At 33.9% G+C, this 23688-nt stretch overlaps 2 protein-coding genes across 2 annotated transcripts; both read left to right on the top strand.

Annotated features, from left to right (window-relative positions):
* The first annotated feature begins 7973 nt into the window (after window positions 1-7973).
* On the top strand, window positions 7974-12671 carry LOC114730656 (E3 ubiquitin-protein ligase WAV3). The gene is made up of 2 exons (XM_028917763.1): window positions 7974-8693; window positions 10582-12671. The coding sequence occupies exons 1-2, from the start codon at window positions 8454-8456 to the stop codon at window positions 12496-12498; spliced, it is 2157 nt and encodes a 718-aa protein (XP_028773596.1). The 5' UTR covers window positions 7974-8453; the 3' UTR covers window positions 12499-12671.
* Window positions 12672-15881: 3210 nt separating this feature from the next.
* On the top strand, window positions 15882-23336 carry LOC114730653 (dolichyl-diphosphooligosaccharide--protein glycosyltransferase subunit 1B). The gene is made up of 9 exons (XM_028917759.1): window positions 15882-16020; window positions 16981-17025; window positions 17412-18043; window positions 19366-19513; window positions 20788-20967; window positions 21074-21142; window positions 22170-22259; window positions 22838-22970; window positions 23080-23336. The coding sequence occupies exons 1-8, from the start codon at window positions 15904-15906 to the stop codon at window positions 22958-22960; spliced, it is 1404 nt and encodes a 467-aa protein (XP_028773592.1). The 5' UTR covers window positions 15882-15903; the 3' UTR covers window positions 22961-22970; window positions 23080-23336.
* The last annotated feature ends 352 nt before the right edge of the window (window positions 23337-23688 follow it).

The raw sequence follows: 23688 nt of genomic DNA on the forward strand, positions 1-23688 counted from the left end.
AAAAATCCTCTGCTCACTAAAAATGTTAAAATCTCTCCCTCAATGAAGCAATCATGGCGCCAGGAAAATCTCTTGAAAAAGATCCCCCCCTCATGTTTGGTGACATATAAAAATATAGATGCAATAGAATTTATTCAAACAAACTAGCCGTGAAGAAAGAAATCACCTTCTCAGCTACTTAAAAAATTACTAATTAAGGATAATTAATACAAGCTCCAATCTTTGAAGATAATCCTAAACCCGATCGAGAGCTACAAAGATACAAAAAATTATCCCATTAATTGGCATCCTCTAAAGAAGCTTGGTTAGATTGGGAACCAGTGCCGGTGCTCATCGTTTTGATGAACATTCTAAACTCATTAGATTTGAATCATCCATATTTTATTTGGATAGTTCATATTTGATTTATTTTTTATTTTTATTTATTCAAAGTAATTATTTTAAGAAATATAAAATATAAAATAGAGATAATCTCTTAACTATTATTTTTTAAAAAAATAGTTTTTTTATTTAAAAATAATAATTGAAGATTTTAAATACAAACCATTCAAATTAAATATAAACAACTGAGATTTGATGAGTTCATGATATTCGATTCTGCTTCTGGTTAGATTGGACACTAAATGGGTCCGTGATCCAAAATCTTGAAGCTGGACATTAGCACACATAAAAAGCATTCGCTAGCTACCTTTAAATCTTGAAGGTTAGTTATTGAGCCAGCAAGGCCGCCGGAAAACCATTGTCTTGAAGTTCTACACTTGATTGATTGTGAACATTCTCAGAATCATGTACTAAGCAGCTATTCCCTTCAATGTTGTTAGTTAAGTTTCCTCACGAGCCAAAAAAATGTTAGTTAAATTGATAAAAGTTATCTATATTTTACTCATATTAAATATTGTGATTGGAAAATTTTCTCCTCTCTCTACTCTTTGCAATAAAGAGTAAAAGTAGAACACTATTATTAATTATTCTGTCAGCCTCTTATATTTTAGATCAAATTTTTTTTTTGGTGAATAAAATTTTCTTCTTCTAAAGGACTTCTTATATTATTATGGACCAGAGGAAGTAGATTGGAGAAATTTGCAGCCTTGCTATTAATGCAAGATTGGATCGCCACTATAAATCACTTATCGAGGAAAGCATATTGTTGTGCAGACTGGCTGGTTGGCTCACACTAATTGGATGTGCTAAAGCCGTTTTTTTGGATGATCCTTCTTTAGAGCGTAAATATATGCTAACTTTTGCATGATTTATGTCATAAACATAACAAACTATCTATTGTGGCATTGTATTAAAAAAAAATTGTTACAAGCTTTTTTTTTTAACTCTTTTCAGTTGTTTTAAGTACCATGATATGCTAGCCATGAGAAAATAATTAGGTATTTAGCCTTATATGCTTAATATACTTTTGTTACAGAATTAAATCAGAACAGATATTTGGATAGAAACCAAACTATAGTTTTAAAAATAATTTTACAGTATACGAAGTAAATATTTAAAGAAATTTGTCTTGATTTGTAAAAAAATACTTTTAGAAAATACTTTTAAGGATATCCAAACACCCCAAGTAGATTTTAAAGTGACAATAATAGATAAATAAATAATATATAAAATTTACATAATCTTTATATATATATATATTTTTTCCAACCAATGTTATATGTATAACACTAGAATATAAGGAGATTCAAAGAGACTTGCTTTGTTTTAACTTTAAAATTATAAAAGAACAAATAACTTTTTTTGGCACATAAAAGAACAAATAACTTATTTGTGATACATTAAATATAATAATTTAATTAGAGCCTTCATTAAATTAGGAGTAGTAATTAAAAATAATAAATATACGATATAAATTCAAAAAATAAAGAATGATAACCTTTGCACTTATTTATTTTTCAAATTTTGGTATTCATTATAGTTTTTTTCGCCAACAAAGTAGTTATTTAGTAGTACCCATGTTTAAGAGATTGAAGGAAATATATATATATATATATATATATATATTTCCAAGCTCAATGGCCCCCATATGCTCTCCCGCATTGATTGGGATGAAATTTGTTATAAACAATATATATAGTTGGACACTTGGACTATATGCTTAATTAATAAGCTGAATTATCTTAAGTGCATCGTTTCATTAAATTAAAAATACGGATTTAACTTGCAAGAAAGTGGTATGAGCCAACGATATAACCAAGGCGATCTATCCCGGTTAATTAATTACTCACTTGTATTTTACTAGTAACGAAGAAAAGAATAGTAGCAGTCAATCAAAGTAATTGATCAGATACGTGAATTGGCCCTCCCAATGAGGTTGAGTTGCAAACCCTAGAAACAAAAGCTGAGGCTTTTTTGGGGTTGACTTACCCTAGAAAGTGTGGCCAAAAGGGAATCCTATCCCTCGATCACGAGAGAGAGAGAAAGAGAAAGATAAAGTGTTGTGAGTGTATGTGAATGGATCACCACTCATTGCAAGAAAGAAGCTTTCATGGCACTCACACACACACACACAACTCGCAACTCACAACACACACAACAATTGTGAATGTGTGTGTGTGTGTGTTTCTTTCAAGTGTGAGTGAGGCATGTGTGCCCTCAAAAGGAGGAAGGGAATTGAAAAGTGGTCACCACCTTTGTTTCTTATTCATGTTCTCTTGTGGGGGATAGGAATATCTTTTTGCATGCTCCAAACACAAACCACTCCCTCTTCTCAATTTTTTCCCCTTCTTTTCTTTTTTCCCACCACTTTTAAAAGATTATCTCTTTTTTATGATGAGAGAGTAAAGTTATGTGGAATTTTGCTGGGATTCTAGGTAAAAAGTTGATGTTTTGATTAAAACCATAGCTATCCATGCAGAGCGACTGCATATTATAATACTAAAAAATATTTACTCTTGCTGGCGGTCAAACTTACTAGCTGTACTATCATGTTTTTTTATGAGCTTGATTTATTAACTTGACAAAACAATTATATTTTTAGTAAAGTTACGATCTTTAGTAATTTTGTGATAAAGTTCTCTGATTCTTTGTATGAGAAACAAATAATGAACATGTATATGCGGAGATAAAAGAATTTAATTGAAAACTTTCACTATATATTAAAAGTATACAAAGTGTAATTTTTTATTTTTTCAAAATGCCCCAGTTAATTTTAATTTTTTACCAAATATTTAATGACGACCATAAAGTAATTAATTAATTAATAAAATTCAGATAAATATGAATAGTTAGTTTTTTTTTAATATTTAGGATTAAAAAAGAGAGCTCCTAGTTTTACCTACATTTATAAGACAGAAGGGAGTAATTATCAATAAAAGACAAATAGCGTGGTCATGTCAGCATTGAACTATTATGGTATTAAAAGGCCAATTTCCAATGAAACATGGCTTGAAAGACAAGTGAAGCTACTTTTGTATATGCTAAAAATATATTTATCATATCTTTAATATCTTTAATATAGAACCTAATTATTTAATAATTTTTAATTCTAAATATAAGACATATTTTTCATATTTATCAATTTTTTTAAATTACTCTTATTGATGCTCCCTCAACCACAATAAGATAGGAGAGGAAGAGGGGATATTAAGAAAGATGATTATGGTGTTTCAATTCTTATAATTAACTAACTTAGATAATCTAATCAAATTAGTTAAATAGATCGTATATTAAAAGATTTGGGTAAATTTTTTTTTTTGCAAATAAATTGAAATGTATCTAAGGGAAAAGGGGACTTTTTTTAAATTTTTTTCCAAGAATTAGAATTAGAATTAAGGTGTGTGTAAGAGAGATCATAATGTGGTGTCGGGAGTGGAGCATAAGGAGTGAGTAGTGACAGCTTGGAAGCTTTGGCTGATTGGGTATTAGACTAACCACACACATAGTGGCAAGTGAACTCATTATCATGATTATAATGATTCCACATTACACCAATTACATGTTTGGGGAAGAATCCACTGTTTGGCCCATCCCCCTTATCTCCATAAAGCTATAAACCTTTCATCAATATTTAACAACCAGCAGAGGGTTGAGTCTAGCAGAAGGGGTTAATTCCTCACAACGTAACGAATGAAGGTTTGAATCTCCATTGAGAGAGGTACCTACATTTTAGTGCCTGATAGTGCTTCGAATGGGATTGTTTTCAATCATAAAATATCTATGCTTTAGCAAAATAAAATAAAAAGTCAACAATGCCACTCACTACTTCCCCCCATCACAGACCCCTTTATCTCCCTCACATTTCAAATGCATGCCCTTTCCTATTTGTGGTGCTCTCCAGATTTTTGTCACCAACAACACTTCGTCGGATCTGATTATTTTAAGTGCTTATTATAAGCATTTTTATGTGAGCCAGAACAAAATTTTTTCAATATATTTACTTCGTATTCTGTAAATTATTAATAAAATGATGTTTTTGAAGGTTGGTACTTCAATTCCATCAAAGAGAGTCGGTATACCAACAAAAATTAGTTGTGACTTGATTTTTTTTTTTAACCTATGATTTTATCCTGGACAAGTCCACAGTTTTTTTTATAAGGGACAAATGGAAGCGTAATTTTATTTCTTATTATAAGAAACTATTTATTTTTATTTAAAGTATTTCTTGCTTTAAATAAAAATAAACGGAGAAACCATGTTGAAAGCCACCAAATCCCACAAACGATCATGAACGGGCCAAGCAAGATCGAAACACGTGGCTCTGATCTTTTCTTCAAAGGAGATTATTCTGGTTATTGGCAGCATACTTTTTAGCATTATACAACCTTTAATTATAATTACAAGACCTCATTTATAAAATGAGGTATTATAGTTAAGATTAGAGTAGTACTATTTTTGCTCCTTAATATAAGATGTGATGATTGACTAATTTGAAAAAAATTGAGAAAGTCACTAAATTATTTGAAAATATTTATATTTATTGTTTTTTTAAACTAATAATATGCCTTGTTTATAAATTGATGTATAATAATACCATATAATATATGTTATAATTAATTAATTTAATAATTTTTTAATCTTTTTAAATTAGTTAATAAAATCTTATAATTAGGATAGAAAATAATATTAAGAATCAAAAGTAATGTGTGTAAAGATATAAGTTTGCATAAAATTCTATTCTAGAAGCCATGTTTTATTGAAGAATTCCATGATCTAGAAACTCGACCATTCAATGCCCAATTTTGACGCTAGCTGTGCATGGACGAGCATGAGGCTTCTAAGCTTCCACCTGTATGCCTTTTTTTTTGCCCTATAATGTCTCAACTTTTTTTTTTGTGATCATTAAATTTTATAAAAAGTAAGATCGGTGCTTAATATAAGATTTTGTTTAAATTTTATTTTGATTCTAAATATAAGACCCAAATTCACTTTATTTCTAATATTTATACATTTTTTTTCAAGATAATCCTTCTAACAATAGTAGTTCTAACCAATACATTTGATTAGCAAGGATATTTTAGAAAAAAACAACTCCTATTTATTACAGATAACTAACTTAATTTATTTTCTTAATCTCCTCAAATTAGTTAACTGGTTTTTATAATTAGGACCAGAGGTAGTATTTTGATATTATGGTGATCGAATGATGTAATTTTATATTCTTTAAAAAGTCGTAAAAAAAAAACCATTTCATTACCATAAGATATTAATATATTTGTCATTTTATATGAAATCTAAAATTAAAACAATTCAATTGTGAAGTTGAAGCATTACAAAGCAAATGAAGCGTTACCCAACAAAAAAAAAAACATGCCAGGGAACAATGAATTAATTTATATTAATGATTTCATCATCTCCTATCGTCGACAACCGCTTTTTTTGAATAAAATTTTATCGCCGACTGCTTCATATTTATGTTTCCAGAATTGCGCGCCACATTAATTATTAATGGAGATTTGTTCAAAGGTCAAATACCTTGTCGTCAACTAGTTATCAAGAATTATATTATTTTATTATGAGTTCTCAAAAAATTAATTTTATTAGTATTATTATTTCATGATTAAATAATACTACCCCGTCTTTGATACTCCCTCCGTTTCTTATTATAAGAGACAATAACCGAATTACGTTGATAAAAAAAAGCAGTTAAAATTAGTTAAGAACAATCAATGTGTAAAAAATATAATTTTTTCCCCAAAAATACCCTCATTAATAAGGAGAGAGAACAATTAAATTATTAAAGAAGAGAAGTGGAAAGAAGAGAGAGTGTGAGTTGGAGACAATAAATATGGGTAAAATAGGAAATCAATACAAAAAAGTAGAGACCACTTTTAAGTGTCTCTTATATATAGGAACATGCCATAAACATCAAATGTCTCTTATAATAAGGAACGGAGGGAGTATAAGATATCGTTTGACTTTTATTTTGATCCTAATTATAAGACCCAAATCCATTTTGTCTCTCATATTTATGTATTCTTTTCAAAGTAGTCATTTTAATAATAGTATTTCTAACCAATAAACTTGATTAGTAAGAATATTTTAAAAAAAACAACACCTATTTATTACAAATAACTAACTTAATTTATTTTTTTAGTCTCATTAAATTAGTTAACTAACTCTTATAATTAGGACCGGAAGTAGTATAACAGTACTAAACACAGATCAATTCATTCAAGTGTGCCATCACTGTCCCGAATAAATTTCAAAATGAAACGCTCAAGTGTTGGATTAAAATGATTTAAGGCGTGGGGGCAAGGTCTCCAGAAAGAACATAATGGCGAGTTGAATAATTGATTGAGTCAAAATCCCAAATCATGAATTATGGAGCCAAATTAATACAATAATTAATTAAAGAAGGAGAAGAATAAGAAGGGCGCTTTAACGAACCCAACCAAAAAAAAAAAAAAAGCCGAGCCGGAGACATGTGAAGAGAGATCTAGAAAGAAACAGTAATGAATGTCAACAGGGTTGACATGGTAGCCTCAGCGATGATGTGCACGTGTGGATATTATCATCGTCGCATGTGAGCCCCCAAAAAACAAAATAAATAAATAAATAAATTTTAAAACAAAAAAAAGGAAAAGTAAAATAATTCTGTAAAAAGGAATGATTAAGAAAATCCCACAATGTTGACTCATGCCCAATGATAGTCCATCATGATGCAACCCTCCATTCACAGAACTCGGTCATCCACACACACACAGATACATTTATATATATATATATATATATATATGAGATTCCCCTCTAAGGAGAATTTTCCCCTTTTTCTCTTATTACCCATATATCCCACCTTTTTCTCCACAAGAGAGATTATGACATGTTTCCACTCACCAACTTGTTTCTCATTTTTTTTATCACCTTTAATCATTAATACCACTAATTACCCCCCCATTTAAATAAATATCGCTATATTTAATTTATCTGCGAATATTAGCCTTTCTCTCTCTATTTATATAAACCCAACCTATTTTATTTTATGAGCTGTTTATTTCCCCCCTTTCATTTTCTTTTTTTGATAAGAGCTCTACATAATCCACCTTCTTACGGTCGGTCAAACATTTTCATTATCACACAGAAGTAAGATAGATGTTTAATATGGACAATTCATCATTACAATTAAAATCAGAAAAAAAGAGACTTATTAAATTATTTTTTATTTTATTTTCTTACATTTCTTAACATTATCTGAATATTATCAATTTATCATAAACTTAAAGTGCCCATTTGAATTGGTTGTTGACAAGTGATTTTACTATAAATCAGGTAAATCTCAAAACTTTACTTACCAAACAGATGACATAAAATGAAATATTATTTAATTTAAAATTTCCTGAAAACAATGGCACATAATTTCTCCAAGAAAAAACAGTTTTAAATAAAAAGAGATATATATATTATTTTATTATAAAATTGGAGTTGAAGATGAATTGTGAGGGACGGGTGAAAAGAGGAGGGGGTAAAACGGGAAGAATGAATGATTGAAGGAGCAGTGGGTGATAATAAAGGTTTCAACTTTCCGCTGGTTGAAGCAGAACGTGCTTTTTATGAGAGAGCCTCCTTTTTCCCACTCTTTTACCTACAAAACTCAACCAAGGTAAAGCCAACAAATACAGCGCAGGTCAAAATCCTCCTCAGCACACCATCCTTCAACCGCCTCTTCTTACTCAGACTCTTCTTCTTCCTCATGGCTGCCTCAATTAATGTCTTCATATTTCTTCTTCATTCTCATTCCTTCTTCACCAACCTCCCTCGTATCCCATTCTGACCTCTCAACCCCACTTGCCTCCTTCCCCTTTCACGTATTCAATAATCGCCCCCTTCTCTCGGTTTTCGTGCTCCATTTTTAGCTTTTTTATAGATCTCTGTTCCCTTCTCCTTTCTCATACTCTTTGTTTGAGATCTGAGTTTTGCTCCGTTGAGCTTCGTTTTCCTGCGTTTGGGAATTGCTTTCTTGTTTTTCTTTTCTTGGGACGACATTTGTGGTTTTCTTCAGATCTTCAGCTGAAATGGGGAGTAAATGGAAGAAGGCGAAGCTTGCTCTGGGTTTGAATCTGTGTGTCTTCGTCCCCAGAACTTCAGACGACATGGATTCGCCCCCGGCTACGGAGGTTTCCGAGCGGTTATCTGACGCTGCTCTGCTTTCGCCTGTAAATTGGGACATCGCTTCTTCGCGTTCGATGTCCGCCGCTCCGGCGGCTTCTTCTCACGCTTTGAAGCTGTCGAAAAGTGCGAGCAAATCGTCCAAGGTTGGTCTCCTTTCCTTCTTCACCGTCCTTTTTCTTTTTGCAACTGTTATTCCGGTTCCGAAATTTCAATGAATTTTGGTCGCCGATATTTCAAATTCCGCAGACTTATGTTTGAATCAGATATGACATGACCCCCCAACTAACACTTTAGAGTTTAGACACTGCATATGCTAAGATATCTTGTTCCACGTCCGTGTCACCATCCATGCTTTTTGTCATGAACTGTGCTCCGTTTGGTCGCTGAGAAAATGGGCTCAAGCAAGGATGGGAAAACGAGGCATGAATAATGGAAAATTTACTGTGCTCAATTGGTTTCTCTGCTACACTTATTCTCTGATTTCATTAAAAAATGATAAAAAGTTCAATTATACAACCCCCCCCCAAAAAAAAAAACCTCTTTTTCTTGTTGTAATCCTATTTACCTGCAAATAGAGGTTAGGTATTGTGTTGTGGTGGGATTTATTGCTGTAAATCTGTCGAATTACAGTTCGAGAAATCTAAGCATATTGGGCTTTTGCGGATTGGCCGATTATTATTTTATTATTCGGAAAAAAGGAGAGGACGTTGTATCCTGAAACTTGAAAATGACCAAAGCTGATTTAAAAATCATAGAATTTCTTAATTTTTATTTTTCTGAAATATTATTACTAATATTTTGCATAAATTTTTTCGTGTTTGTTTTTGCTTTATTTCTTATTTTCCACTTTGTTGTGACATGGGTTAGGTGATAGAGCTGTCAGTTTTCATGAATTGTTTTCAAACTTTCGATGTTATGTGTGTGTTTGTGATTTGAAGTTCTTTTTTAATCAATAATGCTCTCTATATGCATTTGCGGGACCTCATCTTGATATAATTGATAACTGCTCGCTTCAACATCGCATTATGTGTGCACAACAAGTTCTTGTGGATAAGACTCGTTTCTTTTCCTTTTTCTAATGGTCAAGTTTTGCTTTTAAGGGGGAAAAAAAAGTATACATGCATGACACCATAACCAGTTTGTTCATTAGTCAAATCAAATTGGCTGGTTGTGAGAGCCAAGTACGAACGACTCTCTGAGAATTTACTGTTTCTGTTGTAAATTTCTTTGGGCAAGTGCAAAAGCTGCTTTAGTCTCTATCAGGAGCGCTCATATTTGCCTACTTAAAGACGTGCCTAATACACAGAGTATGGAAATCTGTGTGTTTGTAGGTCATATCTTTTGATTGAGAATTTATGATCTTCCTTTGGGAAAAATATTGAAATCGAAAAAGGAAGATGAGAAAGGGAAATAAATGTTACTACCTCCGGTTTTTAATATAAGAGCTAGCTTGACTTTTAATTTGGTTTTAGATATAAGACCCTAATATCTATTTTGTTTTTCATATTTATCTATTTTTTCCAGAGTAGTCATTGTAGTAATTGCACATGTTATGTATTTTATCAAATGATATAATTTAATATACAATTTTATGGTTAAAGTCAAATCCAATTTAGGCTTAAGACCTGGTAAAAGAAATTGGAGATGAAATTGGTTTCTATTTTAAATCTGACTGATGTCTTTATAGTGGTGCTAGCACGTCTCGTCTAAGCTGCCTGATCAGTCCCAAAATTTGAAATGATATCTTAATGACGGTGTGCAAGTTTAGCGAATAGTACATATTCCTCTGAATCTTTTAGATAATAAGTTAGGGTGCCAGCTTTGGCTGCATATTTTGTGCTGCTAGTATTAACATTTTCAATTCGTTATATGTATGTAGAAGCACCCTGTATTTGGTATCTCACAAATTTTGGTTTATCTGCGTGTGTGTTCGCGTATGAATTTTCTTCTCATATTAATTTGTAAAATTGTAGAAATTCAAGTATCTGTGCTTCTTATCTTAACATGTTTTTTTCCCCCCTTCTTATTCAGCAAACCTGCTCAATATGCTTAACCAAAATGAAACAAGGGTGTGGGCATGCTTTGTTCACTGCTGAATGTTCACATTCCTTCCATTTTCACTGCATTGCTTCAAACGTGAAACATGGAAACAAAATATGTCCAGTGTGCCGAGCAAAGTGGAAGGAAATACCCTTACTGGATCCCAGTTTGGATCCTCTCCCTGGCAGGGTTTCACCAAATAATGCTTTCATGGCAGTTGTCCACAGCCTTCCTCGACCACCCCCTCGACGAGATTTGAATAGGCGACATGTTGTTCCACTTCATCAGGCTCCAGAGCCAGGTGTATTTAACGATGATGAATCCTTAGATCTCGAACATCTATGTTCTGGTAAGAGTGTTGCTGATACAGGTGCTGTTAAAACAATAGAAATTAAGACATACCCTGAAGTGTCAGTTGCTCCACAGTCCAACTCTTATAGTAACTTTAATGTCTTGGTCCATCTCAAGGCCACTGCTGTAGCAGCAGCAACCAGAACGCCCAACCTCAGTAGAAGTCATGCTAGCCCAACGCAGGTTTCTCAGACTCCGCGTGCCCCTGTTGACCTAGTTACAGTGCTTGATATTAGTGGTAGCATGGCTGGCACTAAACTCGCACTACTAAAAAGAGCTATGGGATTTGTTATCCAGAATTTAGGTTCAAATGACCGACTATCAGTTATTGCTTTCTCTTCTACCGCTCGCCGACTGTTTCCTCTCCGCAGAATGTCTGACTCTGGGCGGCAACAAGCACTGCAAGCTGTTAACTCTTTGGTTGCAAATGGGGGCACAAACATTGCTGAGGGCCTGAGAAAAGGCGCCAAGATAATGGAAGAACGAAGAGAAAAAAATCCAGTTGCCAGCATAATACTGTTATCTGATGGGCAAGATACTTACACTGTTGGTGGTTCTGGTACTAACCAACCACAGCCAAACTACCATTTGCTTCTGCCTATGTCTATCAGTAATCGTGGCACTTCGGGATTCCAAATTCCAGTGCATGCTTTTGGATTTGGTGCAGATCATGATGCCTCATCAATGCACTCAATTTCAGAGAACTCTGGGGGGACTTTTTCCTTCATTGAGACTGAATCTGTGATACAGGATGCATTTGCACAGTGCATTGGCGGACTTTTGAGTGTTGTGGTTCAGGAGTTGCAAGTCGCAATTGAGGGCATAGATGAAAATCTCAACCTTGTCTCACTTAAGGCTGGAAGTTATCCAAGCCGCGTGATGGCTGGCGGACGTCAAGGATTTATTGATGTTGGAGATTTGTATGCCGATGAAGAGAGAGATTTCCTAGTTTCAGTTAATGTCCCGGCTGCTTATGGCAGTGAAACATCATTGATAAAAGTCAACTGCGTGTACAAAGATCCATTAACTCAGGAGACAACAATATCAGAAAGTGAAGAAGTAAAACTGCAGAGGCCTGAAAAGGTTGGGCAAGTGATTAAGTCGCTTGAAGTGGACAGACAGCACAATAGGCTTCAAGCAGCTGAAGCAATGGCCCAAGCACGAAGTGCAGCTGAACGTGGAGATTTAACAGTTGCAGTATCAATACTTGAAAACTGCAGAAAAACGCTCTCGGAGTCTATTTCAGCCAGATCCCAGGATCGCCTTTGTCTTGCATTGGATGCCGAACTCAAGGAAATGCAAGAGAGGATGGTGAGTCGGCATGTGTATGAAGCATCGGGGAGAGCGTACATTCTTTCTGGGCTGAGTTCCCACTCTTGGCAAAGAGCCACAGCAAGAGGTGATTCCACTGATAGTTCAAGTCTTGTTCAAGCATATCAGACCCCGTCAATGGCTGAGATGCTTACTCGATCTCAAGCCTCATTTCTAGGTAGTCCATCACGCCAGAGGCTTCTCCAACCACTATTGTCATACAGATCACAAACAAAGCCGAGGTAATGCCATCGGAATTTTGTGGAAGAAAGAAACCATGTTCAAAGTAGCTTTTTCCCCTTTTTGGTTTGTAAAAAGGTTGGGAAGGAGGGTGGTAAATGGGAGAGATGGACACAAGATTTATTTGTGCTGTGATTTTGTTGTTTAATATAATGTGTAAAAGAATAAAATTGGGAAAACGGTGGAGGCTAGTACTCAAGGGGTATAAATGAAGAGTAGATAGGAATTCACTACATTATGTTCCTTTATTTCTTTTTTTTGGGAGAGAGGGGGATGGAGGAGGGTTCTTGGAGAAATTCTACATAAAAATGCATCAGCCAGCTAATACAACGAACCGGTGAAACCGAAATGGGTAGGGGATGGGATGCACTGATGACTGAACCACCATGGAGCTTCTATATTGACTTGTTGCACCAACTGGGTATGGAAGGGTGAATGTTGGAATTTCTCTGGGTTAAGCTTTTTCCTGTCATTAATGTTTCTTGTCTTTTGGGGGGGTTCTGTACATACGGTGGAGATGTTTTTTTCCACGCGACCTGGGTATAAGTTTGTATTTGAGCAGATGGTTGGGATAGACTCGAGCAAAATATATAAATTTTTGAATGTGTTCTCAGAAGAAGCTTGTCGAGTCCTTTGGTCGTTTCATCACTCTCACTCTGCCAGGCATGACGATTCGAAACTAACAAGTGATTACATTTTGGTTGCTAGGTTTTAGACGCCCATGTGTGCAAGTTTGAACCCTTTTATTTTTTTTTCCTTAAACCGAATGCAAGTTTGAACTACTCAAGATTTCGCCTTTTTTGGAAATTAAAATACTACCAACGGGTACTTTCATTACTTTGGCACGAAAATTTTTAGGTAAGTTGGGTCTTGGATGTTTCTAGATTTAAAAAGCACTTAGAAAAATACTTATAGATTGTCCACTAATAAGGTTTTTGTGTTGATAATGAGATTTAAATTTATGATTTTATGGGTCATGAGCTGATTCTTTTCTAATTAGGCTAACTTCTATTAATACCAACGTGTACTTTTAAAATTTTGACTTTGGTTGATTTTGTGATGAAACTTTTCACTTTAAATCGAGTCTTATTTTGCATGGAAACAAGTAGAATTATGATGTGAGAAAAGGCAAAATGATGTGATGATTTGACATTTTTTTTAATTAAAAAAAATTATATTATCTCTTATTCTTAATATAAAACCTAGTTACAAGATTAAAGTTAGTTTTAAATATAAGATTTTAATTATTTTGTATCTATTTTTTTTAAAAAAATATCTCTATTGATTATAAGGGCTTTTAACAAGAGGTATTTCAATATACATGATTAAATAGGATAATTTAGAAAATTCAACACACATTTATGACAAATAACAAATTTAACTAATTTTTTTAATATTTTTAAATTAGTTATCTAACTCTTATATTAAAGATAAAAAATAATATGACAATTTGCTGAAAAAATTTCATTACATATTTTTTAAAGGTGTCTAAGAACCCAAATTTTAGAGTGGCTCAACTCCTTTTTAATTGTATACAACATATCTTTAGCTGTATAAAAATAGGTTGCACATAGCTAAAAAAGAGTCGTATTGATTGTACATAAATTGCATCTTTGCATCTAACTCCTGAGTAAATTTTAGGTAACCTTAAGTAATAAATTTTACAATGGAGGATTTTTCATCAAACTTTCAAAATTACAAGGAACATGCAATTCATGTTAATATATCAATTATTGTTGGCAATGAATTCCAGAGTTTATAAGTTATAAATAGCATTGGCTTGTTGGGGGCGGGGAGCATGGCTTATTTTATTTTCAATTGAACTAAAGTGCATCTAACACTCCGAAACATTTTTTTAGGTATATCCCACACCTCGAAATATTTTGTGCTACATTCAGCACTCTGAAGTATTTTTCAAGTACGTCCAGCGTCCTGAAATATTTTTCTTGCTTTAGTGCTGGATGCACAAAAAAATGTTTTTGAGTGTTAGACGTACTTTAAAAAAATACTTTATGATGCTAAATGTATGAAAAAAATACTTCAAAGCACTGGAAGCACTTAAAAAAAAAAAAACTTCAATGTGTTAGATATATCACAAAATAGTTTAGGGTGTTAAATGTACCTGAAAAAAAACTTCGCAATGTAAATGTACCTTCAACTTTTCAATTTTATATAACTACTACTTTCAGTCCTTAATATAACACTTTGTTTGACTTTTATTTTGATCCTAAATATAAGACTCCAATCTACTTTATCTCTCATATTTATGTATTTTTTTTAAGGTAGTCATTCTAACAATGGTAGTTTTAGTCAATACACTTGATTAGCAAGGATATTTTAGGAAAGATAATACATATTTATTACAAATAACTAACTTAACTTTTGTTCTTAATCTCCTCAAATTAATCAACTAGCTCTTATAATTAGGACCAGAGGTAGTATAATATATGGGAAAATGAGTTTGTTGTGTCATGTGGTCACATGAATGGATAATAGTACTACCTCCAGTCTTAATTATAAGAGCTAGTTGACTCATTTGAGGAGATTAAGGAAATAAGTTAAGTTGGTTGTTTGTAATAAATAGAAACCATCTTTTCTAAAATATCTTTGCTAATCAAATGTATTTATTAGAACTACCATTATTAGAAAGACTACCTTAGAAAAAAATGAATAAATATGAGAGATAAAATGGATCAAGATATTATATTTAAGATCAAAATAAAAATCAAACAAAGTCTTACATTAAGGATCGAAGGGTAATATAGTGTTAATAGTATAATGTTGTCAACCATATAAAATCATTTGTCAACATATCAACAAAACTTAACGAGGTGTAGGCTATACTCTTTTGGGGCAAATTTATAAAATAAGTCTATTGTTTATGATTTATGAATGATACAGTTTATTATATATTTTTTCTCATAATAATTGAAAATAATACTATCTTCGGTTTTAATTATAAGACCACGTTTATATACCACCTTCATTTCTAATTACAAGACCTTATTTATAAATTATAAATAAGATTTAATAATTAGAATTGGAGTTAGTATATCAGAAAGTATATTCTGCTTAATTTGTTTTTCAAGTCCTGTTCCATAAACAGATTATAGATCATTTACAGGTTTTTTTTTTTTTAAAAAAAAAAATCAAGTGCCAACTGTCATCTCTAATAATCTGCAACCATTAGCGAAAGTACGAGTCATGGTGAAAGCATTGAAAATTTGGCCCAAAAAGGAAAATGATAATTTGGAACATAAATGGGCCTATGAAATTGGAAACTCAGCTCCAAAGAATTATGGGCTGGATTAATAGGCCCATAAAGGTGAGACTAAGACTCGCAAGCATATAGAGAATAGACTTCCAGTCTCCTTCCTACGTCAACTGCAGGGAAGAAACCGAGAGCCAGCAATGGATGCTCTTCTCCGAGCTCGATTGTTACACCTTGCTCTCCTCATCTCTCTTTTTCTATCAGTTCTTTCACAGGCTTCTTCTCAGGAACTTCAGATCGTCAATGCCGAACGCAGAGTACGTTTTCCAAGCTCACTCCCCACTTTTTACGTTTTATCAGAAATAATTTTATCTGGCCATCTTTATGCTGAATTGGTTCCTGAGGTCTGTTTTTAAATTTCCTTGAAAATCGAATGTTTGTCTGCTTATTGGAGATGCTTGGAAGATAAATTTACGTGTAGCTATTCTGATTGGAAGCCTGCCTTTTCCCAAATTCTGACTGTAGCTTAATTTATCTGGTGCCTCAATCTGTTTGTCGAGATTTTCTTTAATATCAATTAGCAATTAAGGCACGTTTTTCCGCTGAAGATCTGAGGGAAATAGGACATGTTGTTACGGGTGCTAATTACGGGTAATGTTTTATGATAGCCGTCACTCAAGATCTGAGGGAACTATGGAAATGTTGTTTAGGGTACTGATTACGGGGAAATTTTTTTAAGATATCCTAATGGAAAGCGTAAATATAGTGAATTTGTGGTGCCATACATGGATGCTGTAGTGGAATTTGTCAAACCAATGATTGGTCAGAATAAATCGGGTTTCAGCCATGTCACGTTTTATTCCCTCCATCGTTTGTCTAGGAACCCTTCAGAATAAAGAAAATAAACTTGTGAGAAAAAAATTGTCTCATTTTTGTTTCACTGTTCTCTTTGTTTATCATTCAGTTCCACAGCATTTTTGCTTTCAACTCATAGTCACTCTTTAAAATAGTAGAGGATTCATTACTCGCTTTAACCAACTTGTGCAGCCTGTGTGCGTATGTATGTTTAATGGTTTACTTTTCTTGGTAAGGTAAAGTAAAATAACTAGCGTATTATTATTGTAGCATCATTTCTTCTTGTTAAATGTGGCTGATCTTTTTCTTTTGGAGGAAATATGCTGTCTCTTCAGCCTTTGTTTTCGGGTTCACTCAGAATTTCAAGTGATCTTTTTGGTTTTAGATACATGTAATGACTAATATTCCAATGATCCTTGCAGATTGACTTGACTTCTCACATTATCAAGGTTTATTTGACATTGAAGGTAAACCTCCTCCCTTTGATCCTCACACCCTCCCCGGTGTCAAAAAATTTTACTAATTTTTTTTGGCCAAAAAGAATTTTCACTAATTGCAACTACTCTTTTGTTCTTAACTTGATTATGAACCTACCTTTGCATCTGTATAAGTTGACTGACATATTCAACCTTGAGAAAAAAGAATTAAATTGAGTATAATCCTTTTCATTCGATTTTCTGACTGTAGCCCAATATTGTTTGAGAGACATTTTCCAAACATTTAAATCCTTTTTTGGACCATCAACAAGATTTGTTAATGCAATATTTTTTCTTTGTTTTACCTAATTATGTTTCTCCTTAACTAAATCTTATACTACCACTTTGAAGTGTATTTCATAGAGATTTTCTTTCAGGTTGAGAATGTTGGGGAATCGCCTGTTTCAGAAGTAAATCTTGCTTTTTCACCTTCCGAAGTTGAACATCTAGCAATTGTTAAAGCAGCTGCTACTACTGGAAAAAAGAAGAAGAAAACTTATGTTCCTCTTGGTGTGAAATCTACTGAGCAACCTGCTGGACCAAATGGAACTAAATATTTCACTATAATATTGTTAAATCCACTAGGTAAAGGTGAAACTGCAACGCTAGAAGTGCTTTACATATTGACACGTTCCCTGGAACCTTTCCCCGTAGAAATAAGTCAATCAGAGTCACAGTTGGTCTATTTCCGTGATAGTGCTATTTTGTTGTCTCCTTATCATGTCAAGCAACAAACAACCTTTATTAAGACACCAAGCACTCGGGTGGAATCATTCACAGTGGTGGAGCCTACTAAACGTGCCAGTACAGAGATCAAATATGGACCATATGAGAATCAACCGCCATATTCATATGCTCCTATACTTGTTCATTTTGAAAATAACAATCCATTTGCTGTTGTTGAGGAGCTAGAACGTGAAATTGAAATATCTCACTGGGGCAACCTCCAGGTTACAGAGCGATATAGCCTGGTTCATGCAGGGGCCCGACATAAAGGTGTTTTTTCAAGGTAAATTGTTATCCACCACTCACTCCTTTCTGAGTGGATTTGAACTTAGTCTTTTCATGGTCAATATATGCAATCATGATGAAAGAAATTGGAAAAGTGCCTATTTGTCAGAAGTACTCTCTCCAATTCCCTAAAGTAGTTGCCTTCTTGATCTTTGACGTGACCCATCTGTGTGTGTACTTATTTAGGACATAACTGGTTTAAAGATACATGATAGATTCTGGATTTCAAGTTAATGAATTGGAAGTTGAGCAAAATAAATAAATAAACATAGTTAATGAATTGGAAATTCTCACTAAACCTTGATGCTCTCGGTCGCGTGTTTTTCCTATTCTTAAGTGGCCACACAGTATTGACAGATAGTCAGCTACTTACGCGCTATCTAAATGGTTTGATAGTTTGATGAGTATTGAAAGTTATGGTCCTTGCGTCATGTGTTTCATTGTTGCATTTAGCAGAAACATAGGTGAGTGGAGGAAGTAACCGAAGAAAATGAGCATTACGACGTATTCATCACATGAAGATGAAATTGTGAAAGTTTTTGTCATACTCTATCTTTACGTTATGTTGATTATTCATATCCTATTGGCCCCAGTGATGATCGGAACACTTCTACTCTCAAGTTAAATATGGAAATGATCTTATTTTTCATTTATCAGTTGTCAGGTGAATTAAAGTTTCTGATACATGAATGTATTGTGTCTGCTGTCTTTAGATTTTATTGGGATTATTTTTTAGAATTAGGAAAATACATGAAAGGGGAAAAGATGCTTTTGTGTATCAGAACTTTGACTTTTTATTTTGGGGAAAGAAGTGGAAAAATAGGGTTGCTATAGGGAGGCCATGGTCATGCTATAAGAGGGTTATTTGGGGGTATGCGGAAGTTACTTTTTGGGGTTTATAAATCGTTCCTTTGGCTTAACAGGGGGTGTGGAGAATTTTTGTATTGAACTTGGCCCTTGTGGGAAGGAGAGAGCTAACCTCTCGAAAGATTGGCAGACCTGTGTGTGAGAGTATGTTTGTGAGTGTGTTGTTTATTTTTTGTGTTCGAGTGATTTGTGTGTAGTCTGAAGCTGTAATTGTACACCCCTGTATAAGTCTCTGTGTTGGTCTGCTGTTTATCTGTGAATGTAACGTGTTTTTCCTTGTGTTAGTACCATCAACCTCAAGTTATCTCCTTCTCCCTTGTTTATTCTATTTTATAGTCTTATTAATTTCTGGTGTAGAGGAGGGTCCTATCTGATTTCTTTTAGCCTGCAATTTGATGCTTTCTCCTTTTCTATCAATCTCCACACAATATAATATGGTTCCGCTGTTGACAGGGTTGATTATCAAACTAAACCAGGTAATACTGGGGTGTCTTCATTCAAACATCTGCTTGCACGACTACCTCCAAGAGTTCATTCGGTATACTATCGGGATGGAATTGGGAATATTTCATCTTCACGTTTACGTACAGATTTTTTTAAGGTAATATATGCCCCTGGGTTAGGGTTAACCCTTTTCTTTCCTCACCTCCTATTGGCGTAGAGTAATCATATTCAAGTTGAGTAGCATCATTTGTCTTAATACCTTCTACTACGCTTGTTATTTTCTTCAAGCCTTTTCTTTTGTTTTGGTTATCCATTATCCTTAGCAATTGGGTTGAAGGAAGAACTATGAAGCAAGTCAAGCTGTTTCATCAAGTAACCAAATGGCTATATATTCTACTCTGATGAGACTGTGATATTGTATTTTTTACATGCTAAAATGTTATTCATGTCAGTAGCACCCTTGTTTGGTTTAAATTAATTTGTTCTGGCTATCATTGAGGTATTTTGAGTTTATTATTGAGGAAAATGATTTTGAAAGTTGCATTTATATTGTTTAGCAAGGAACAAAAACCGGGATTGGATGTTAAACCGGTTGAGGTAGTGGTTCAAGGATCAGTTGGTCTGATTGGGGTCAACTCGAGGTCAAACCGATCATATTAAAATAAAATAATTTAATTGAAAATAACAAAATACAACAACATTAATAATCACTAATAACAAAATACTCCCTCCGTTCCTTATTATAAGAGACATTTGATGTTTATGGTATGTTCCCATATATAAGAAACACTTAAAAGTTGTCTCTATTTTTTTGTATTAATTTCCTATTTTACCCTTATTTATTTTGTCTCCAACTCATACTCTCTCTCCCTCCCACTTCTCTTTCTTTTAATAATTTAATTGTTCTCTCTCATACTCTCTCTCCTTATTAATGGGGGCATTGTTGGAAAAAACATTATACTTTTTACACATTATTGTTCTCAACTAATTTTAACTGTTTTTTTTTATCAACGTAATTTGGTTATTTGTCTCTTATAATAAGGAACAGAGAGAGTACAAGAAATATAACAATAGTTAGATTGTAACAATAACAAAGTACAACAACATTGAGAATTTTAATGTTTACAATTCATCAATAACTAAAATTAATAATCATTGATACCAAAATAATCACTAAAATTCATTCAAATATATAGTGACTGAGATATTAAGAGCTGAATGAGAAAAAAATGAGGCCAATAGCAACATAATCATTCAAACAGGTTCACACTGGTTTAACCAATTCGATACTGGTTCAATTCTTGACCAGGTTTAATGTCTAAACCAACCAAACCACTGGCCGGCTCGGTCTGGTTTTTTTTTTTCCCATGTTATTTAGTAGGTTATGATGTCTAATCTCACAATCATTAGCGACATGCTTATTTGCTGCAGTCAGAACTATTAATTGAGCCTCGTTATCCTCTATTTGGAGGCTGGAAGTCTACCTTTGTCATTGGTTATGGGGTACCATTGGAGGATTTCCTTTTTGAGTCTCCAGATGGTGGCCGATACCTCAACTTCACTTTTGGTTGTCCTCTTGCTGATACAGTTGTTGACAAGTTGCTTGTCAAGGTGGGTGTGGATTTGTGTGTTACTTTGTTCTTGTAAGCCAAATTCTGTTCTTTGCTTTGAGTGCTTATGCACATAATAATGGATGTTAGGACTTGTTAACTTTCAGGTTGTGCTACCAGAGGGATCCAAAGATCCCAAAGCTGTCATCTCATTTCCCGTGGAGCAACATCTAGAGGTAACTTTTCTAATAATTAGGAATCAATTCCTATTAGTTGTGGAAAATTTTCTGTTAGTGGCCAATATTTACCTCTTTTTAGTAAAATTATCTCTCAATCACCTACAGAAGAAAGAAGAATACAATATGAATAAATAGAATAAAGCAGAAAATATAAGTATTACTGTGTTAGTCAGGCTTTCAATCACACTTTACATCTCTCGACCGTTAAGGCATGTGATGGGAACATTTTTGTCATGCATATTTTGTCTATTGAGAATGCACAGTATTTGGCTTTTTTTTTTTTTTTAAAAAAAAAAAGGGCCTTGTTCTACTGTGGTTAATATATGACTAGCGTATGAAAGTATTTGTTTGTAGAAGCAGCTGGGGCAAGACTCTAGAGGGGCGGTTCATTACATCACAACAACCAAGACATTCATTATCCCGTGGCTAAACTTGGATATTTTATACCTCTAAGATTATTTATAGACCCTCACTTGTTAGACATGCTTGGGTTTAAACTTTATGATTGAAGCATGCATTTTAGGTAGTGGCTAAAGGTTCATATGCATCTTTGAGTATGATAACCCTTATAGCCAACCTTGTAGCGATGATCTGATGGTTCAGACTTCAGAGGTATGGCACCTCAAGTTAAATTTTTCTCATCAAGGAGACGAGGATTGGTTGGGGAATTGTAATACCTGGATGATAGGTGGTTGTCTAAGCATATGCAGTCTGACTGTTGCTCGGTGTGAGATTCGAGTGTTTGGTCAACCAAGCAACCTAAATGATTAGGTTCACTTTGGAAATTTCCGTAAAAAAATTGAATACCAGAAAAATCTAGAAAGAAAACCATAACAGGTATAAAGCAACTTCTGCAGGGCTATCACCTTAAGAAAAACAGCAGAGGTTTTGCTATCAATTGTGTTTATGTGCGTGTGCAACTTTGATAAATTGTGAGCAATTCTGTTGTGGCAGATCTTGACTTTCTGTTGTAAAGCATTTGATTAACTGTAGCTAACTGTATTTTCTGATTGAATATTTGCAGATCAAGCATTCATACCTTGACGTTGTTGGCAGGACTGTGGTGGTTTTAGAAAAAAGAAATGTAGTGCCTGAGCATAACATTCCTTTCCAGGTATTACTGGGATCTTTAAAAAAATTACTGTATAAAACTTTTTGAAAATTTGGATGCTAGATAAGGTCCAAAAACAAGTAAATTTTCCTTCAAATGTGCGATATAATGTTAATGAAGATATTGATTTCATGAGAGATCAATTGTGTGGCAACAGTAGGCCTGAATTTTTATGCTGGTACAAGAGATGGACTGATTCTTAACAATGACTTGTATTGAACCAGACCTCTAAACTATCAAAGATGAATGCGGATAGATGGAAGTCCACTGGCGGCTTAAGTCTAGTTGGGAATGATGACCCTGTGTTTCGTAGTCTTATTTGAAAGTTCTGTAGCAGTTGTTGATGTTGTTTTTTGACGATGACGTATGGAATTTTATGTTTGATAGGAGTCTCTTTAACAAGCATGTTTTGCTTTTCTTCGGGGCTGAGTGATACTTTCAAAGACTGTTTGTGCATCTTAGACTGTCAATTTCTATAATCAAGCTCGAGCACCCAAAGACTTACAGTTCTGTTTAGCTCTTTCATGTAATATCACATCCCCTTGGTTGTGTCTAACCGTGTTTTCCCATTATTTTTGTAGGTCCACTACAATTTTAACCCTATCTTCATGCTTGCTGAGCCATTAATGCTGGTGTCTGCATTTTTCTTCTTTTTCGTGGCTGCTGTGTCATACCTTCACCTGGATTTTTCTATACGCAAGTGATGTCAGAAAGGTATGGTAACACCCCCTCTCCCCTCCTTTTTATCCCTTCTTTTGGAATTTCTGACATAGATGTGTGTAACTGTTCCCTGTTGTGACCCACTCACTTCCGTAACATGCAGCGACTGTGCAAGATCCGAAGTTGCTGGGAAATGGGAATCCTTTGATGTAAGATGATAAGGTCAAACAACTTTTTTGTAGAAATTATACTTAAATATACGGCAGCATTAAATTTTTATAATATTTAAGTTAGAGAATATCAGGAATTCAGGATTGTCTGCTTTTTATTTTACAATGGTTGTGTCAAAGCCGGTGAGTGGTGAGCTTCGCAGCCGATGAGAAGCAAATTTTGGTGAGGGCGTTTTATGCAGTTTCCATAACGAAACTATTTCAGCCATTCCGTTGACATAGTCGAAATGCATCAAGATTAATCTGGATATCATCTGAACACATTACCAGAGAGAGAAACCCTTTTCAGTGGGATGCTCTGAAAAATATATTTTGAGAAGCCATCATAACAAGTACTCCTCCGGTCCTTAATATAGGACCTAATTCTTGAATTGGTTTTGGTTCTAAATATAAGACTCCTTTCTCATATTTATCAATTTTCTCTAAATTACCCCTATAAATACTCCCTCAACTATAATCAAGTAAAAGAGGAAGATGAGGTATTAAGAAATATGATTATGGTGTTTTAGGAAAAATGTGTCACTTTTCTTATAATTAACTAA

This window comes from Neltuma alba, unplaced genomic scaffold (assembly GCF_004799145.2).
Source record: "Neltuma alba isolate B1F8T4 unplaced genomic scaffold, ASM479914v2 tig00012753_pilon, whole genome shotgun sequence".
Classification (NCBI taxonomy): domain Eukaryota; kingdom Viridiplantae; phylum Streptophyta; class Magnoliopsida; order Fabales; family Fabaceae; genus Neltuma; species Neltuma alba.

Coding starts and splice junctions, on each gene's coding strand:
- LOC114730656 (XM_028917763.1), top strand. CDS start 8,454: ATGGGGAGTAAATGGAAGAAGGCGAAGCTTGCTCTGGGTTTGAATCTG. Junction 8,694..10,581: donor GTGCGAGCAAATCGTCCAAG/GTTGGTCTCCTT, acceptor CTTCTTATTCAG/CAAACCTGCTCAATATGCTT.
- LOC114730653 (XM_028917759.1), top strand. CDS start 15,904: ATGGATGCTCTTCTCCGAGCTCGATTGTTACACCTTGCTCTCCTCATC. Junction 17,026..17,411: donor AGGTTTATTTGACATTGAAG/GTAAACCTCCTC, acceptor ATTTTCTTTCAG/GTTGAGAATGTTGGGGAATC. Junction 20,968..21,073: donor TTGACAAGTTGCTTGTCAAG/GTGGGTGTGGAT, acceptor GTTAACTTTCAG/GTTGTGCTACCAGAGGGATC.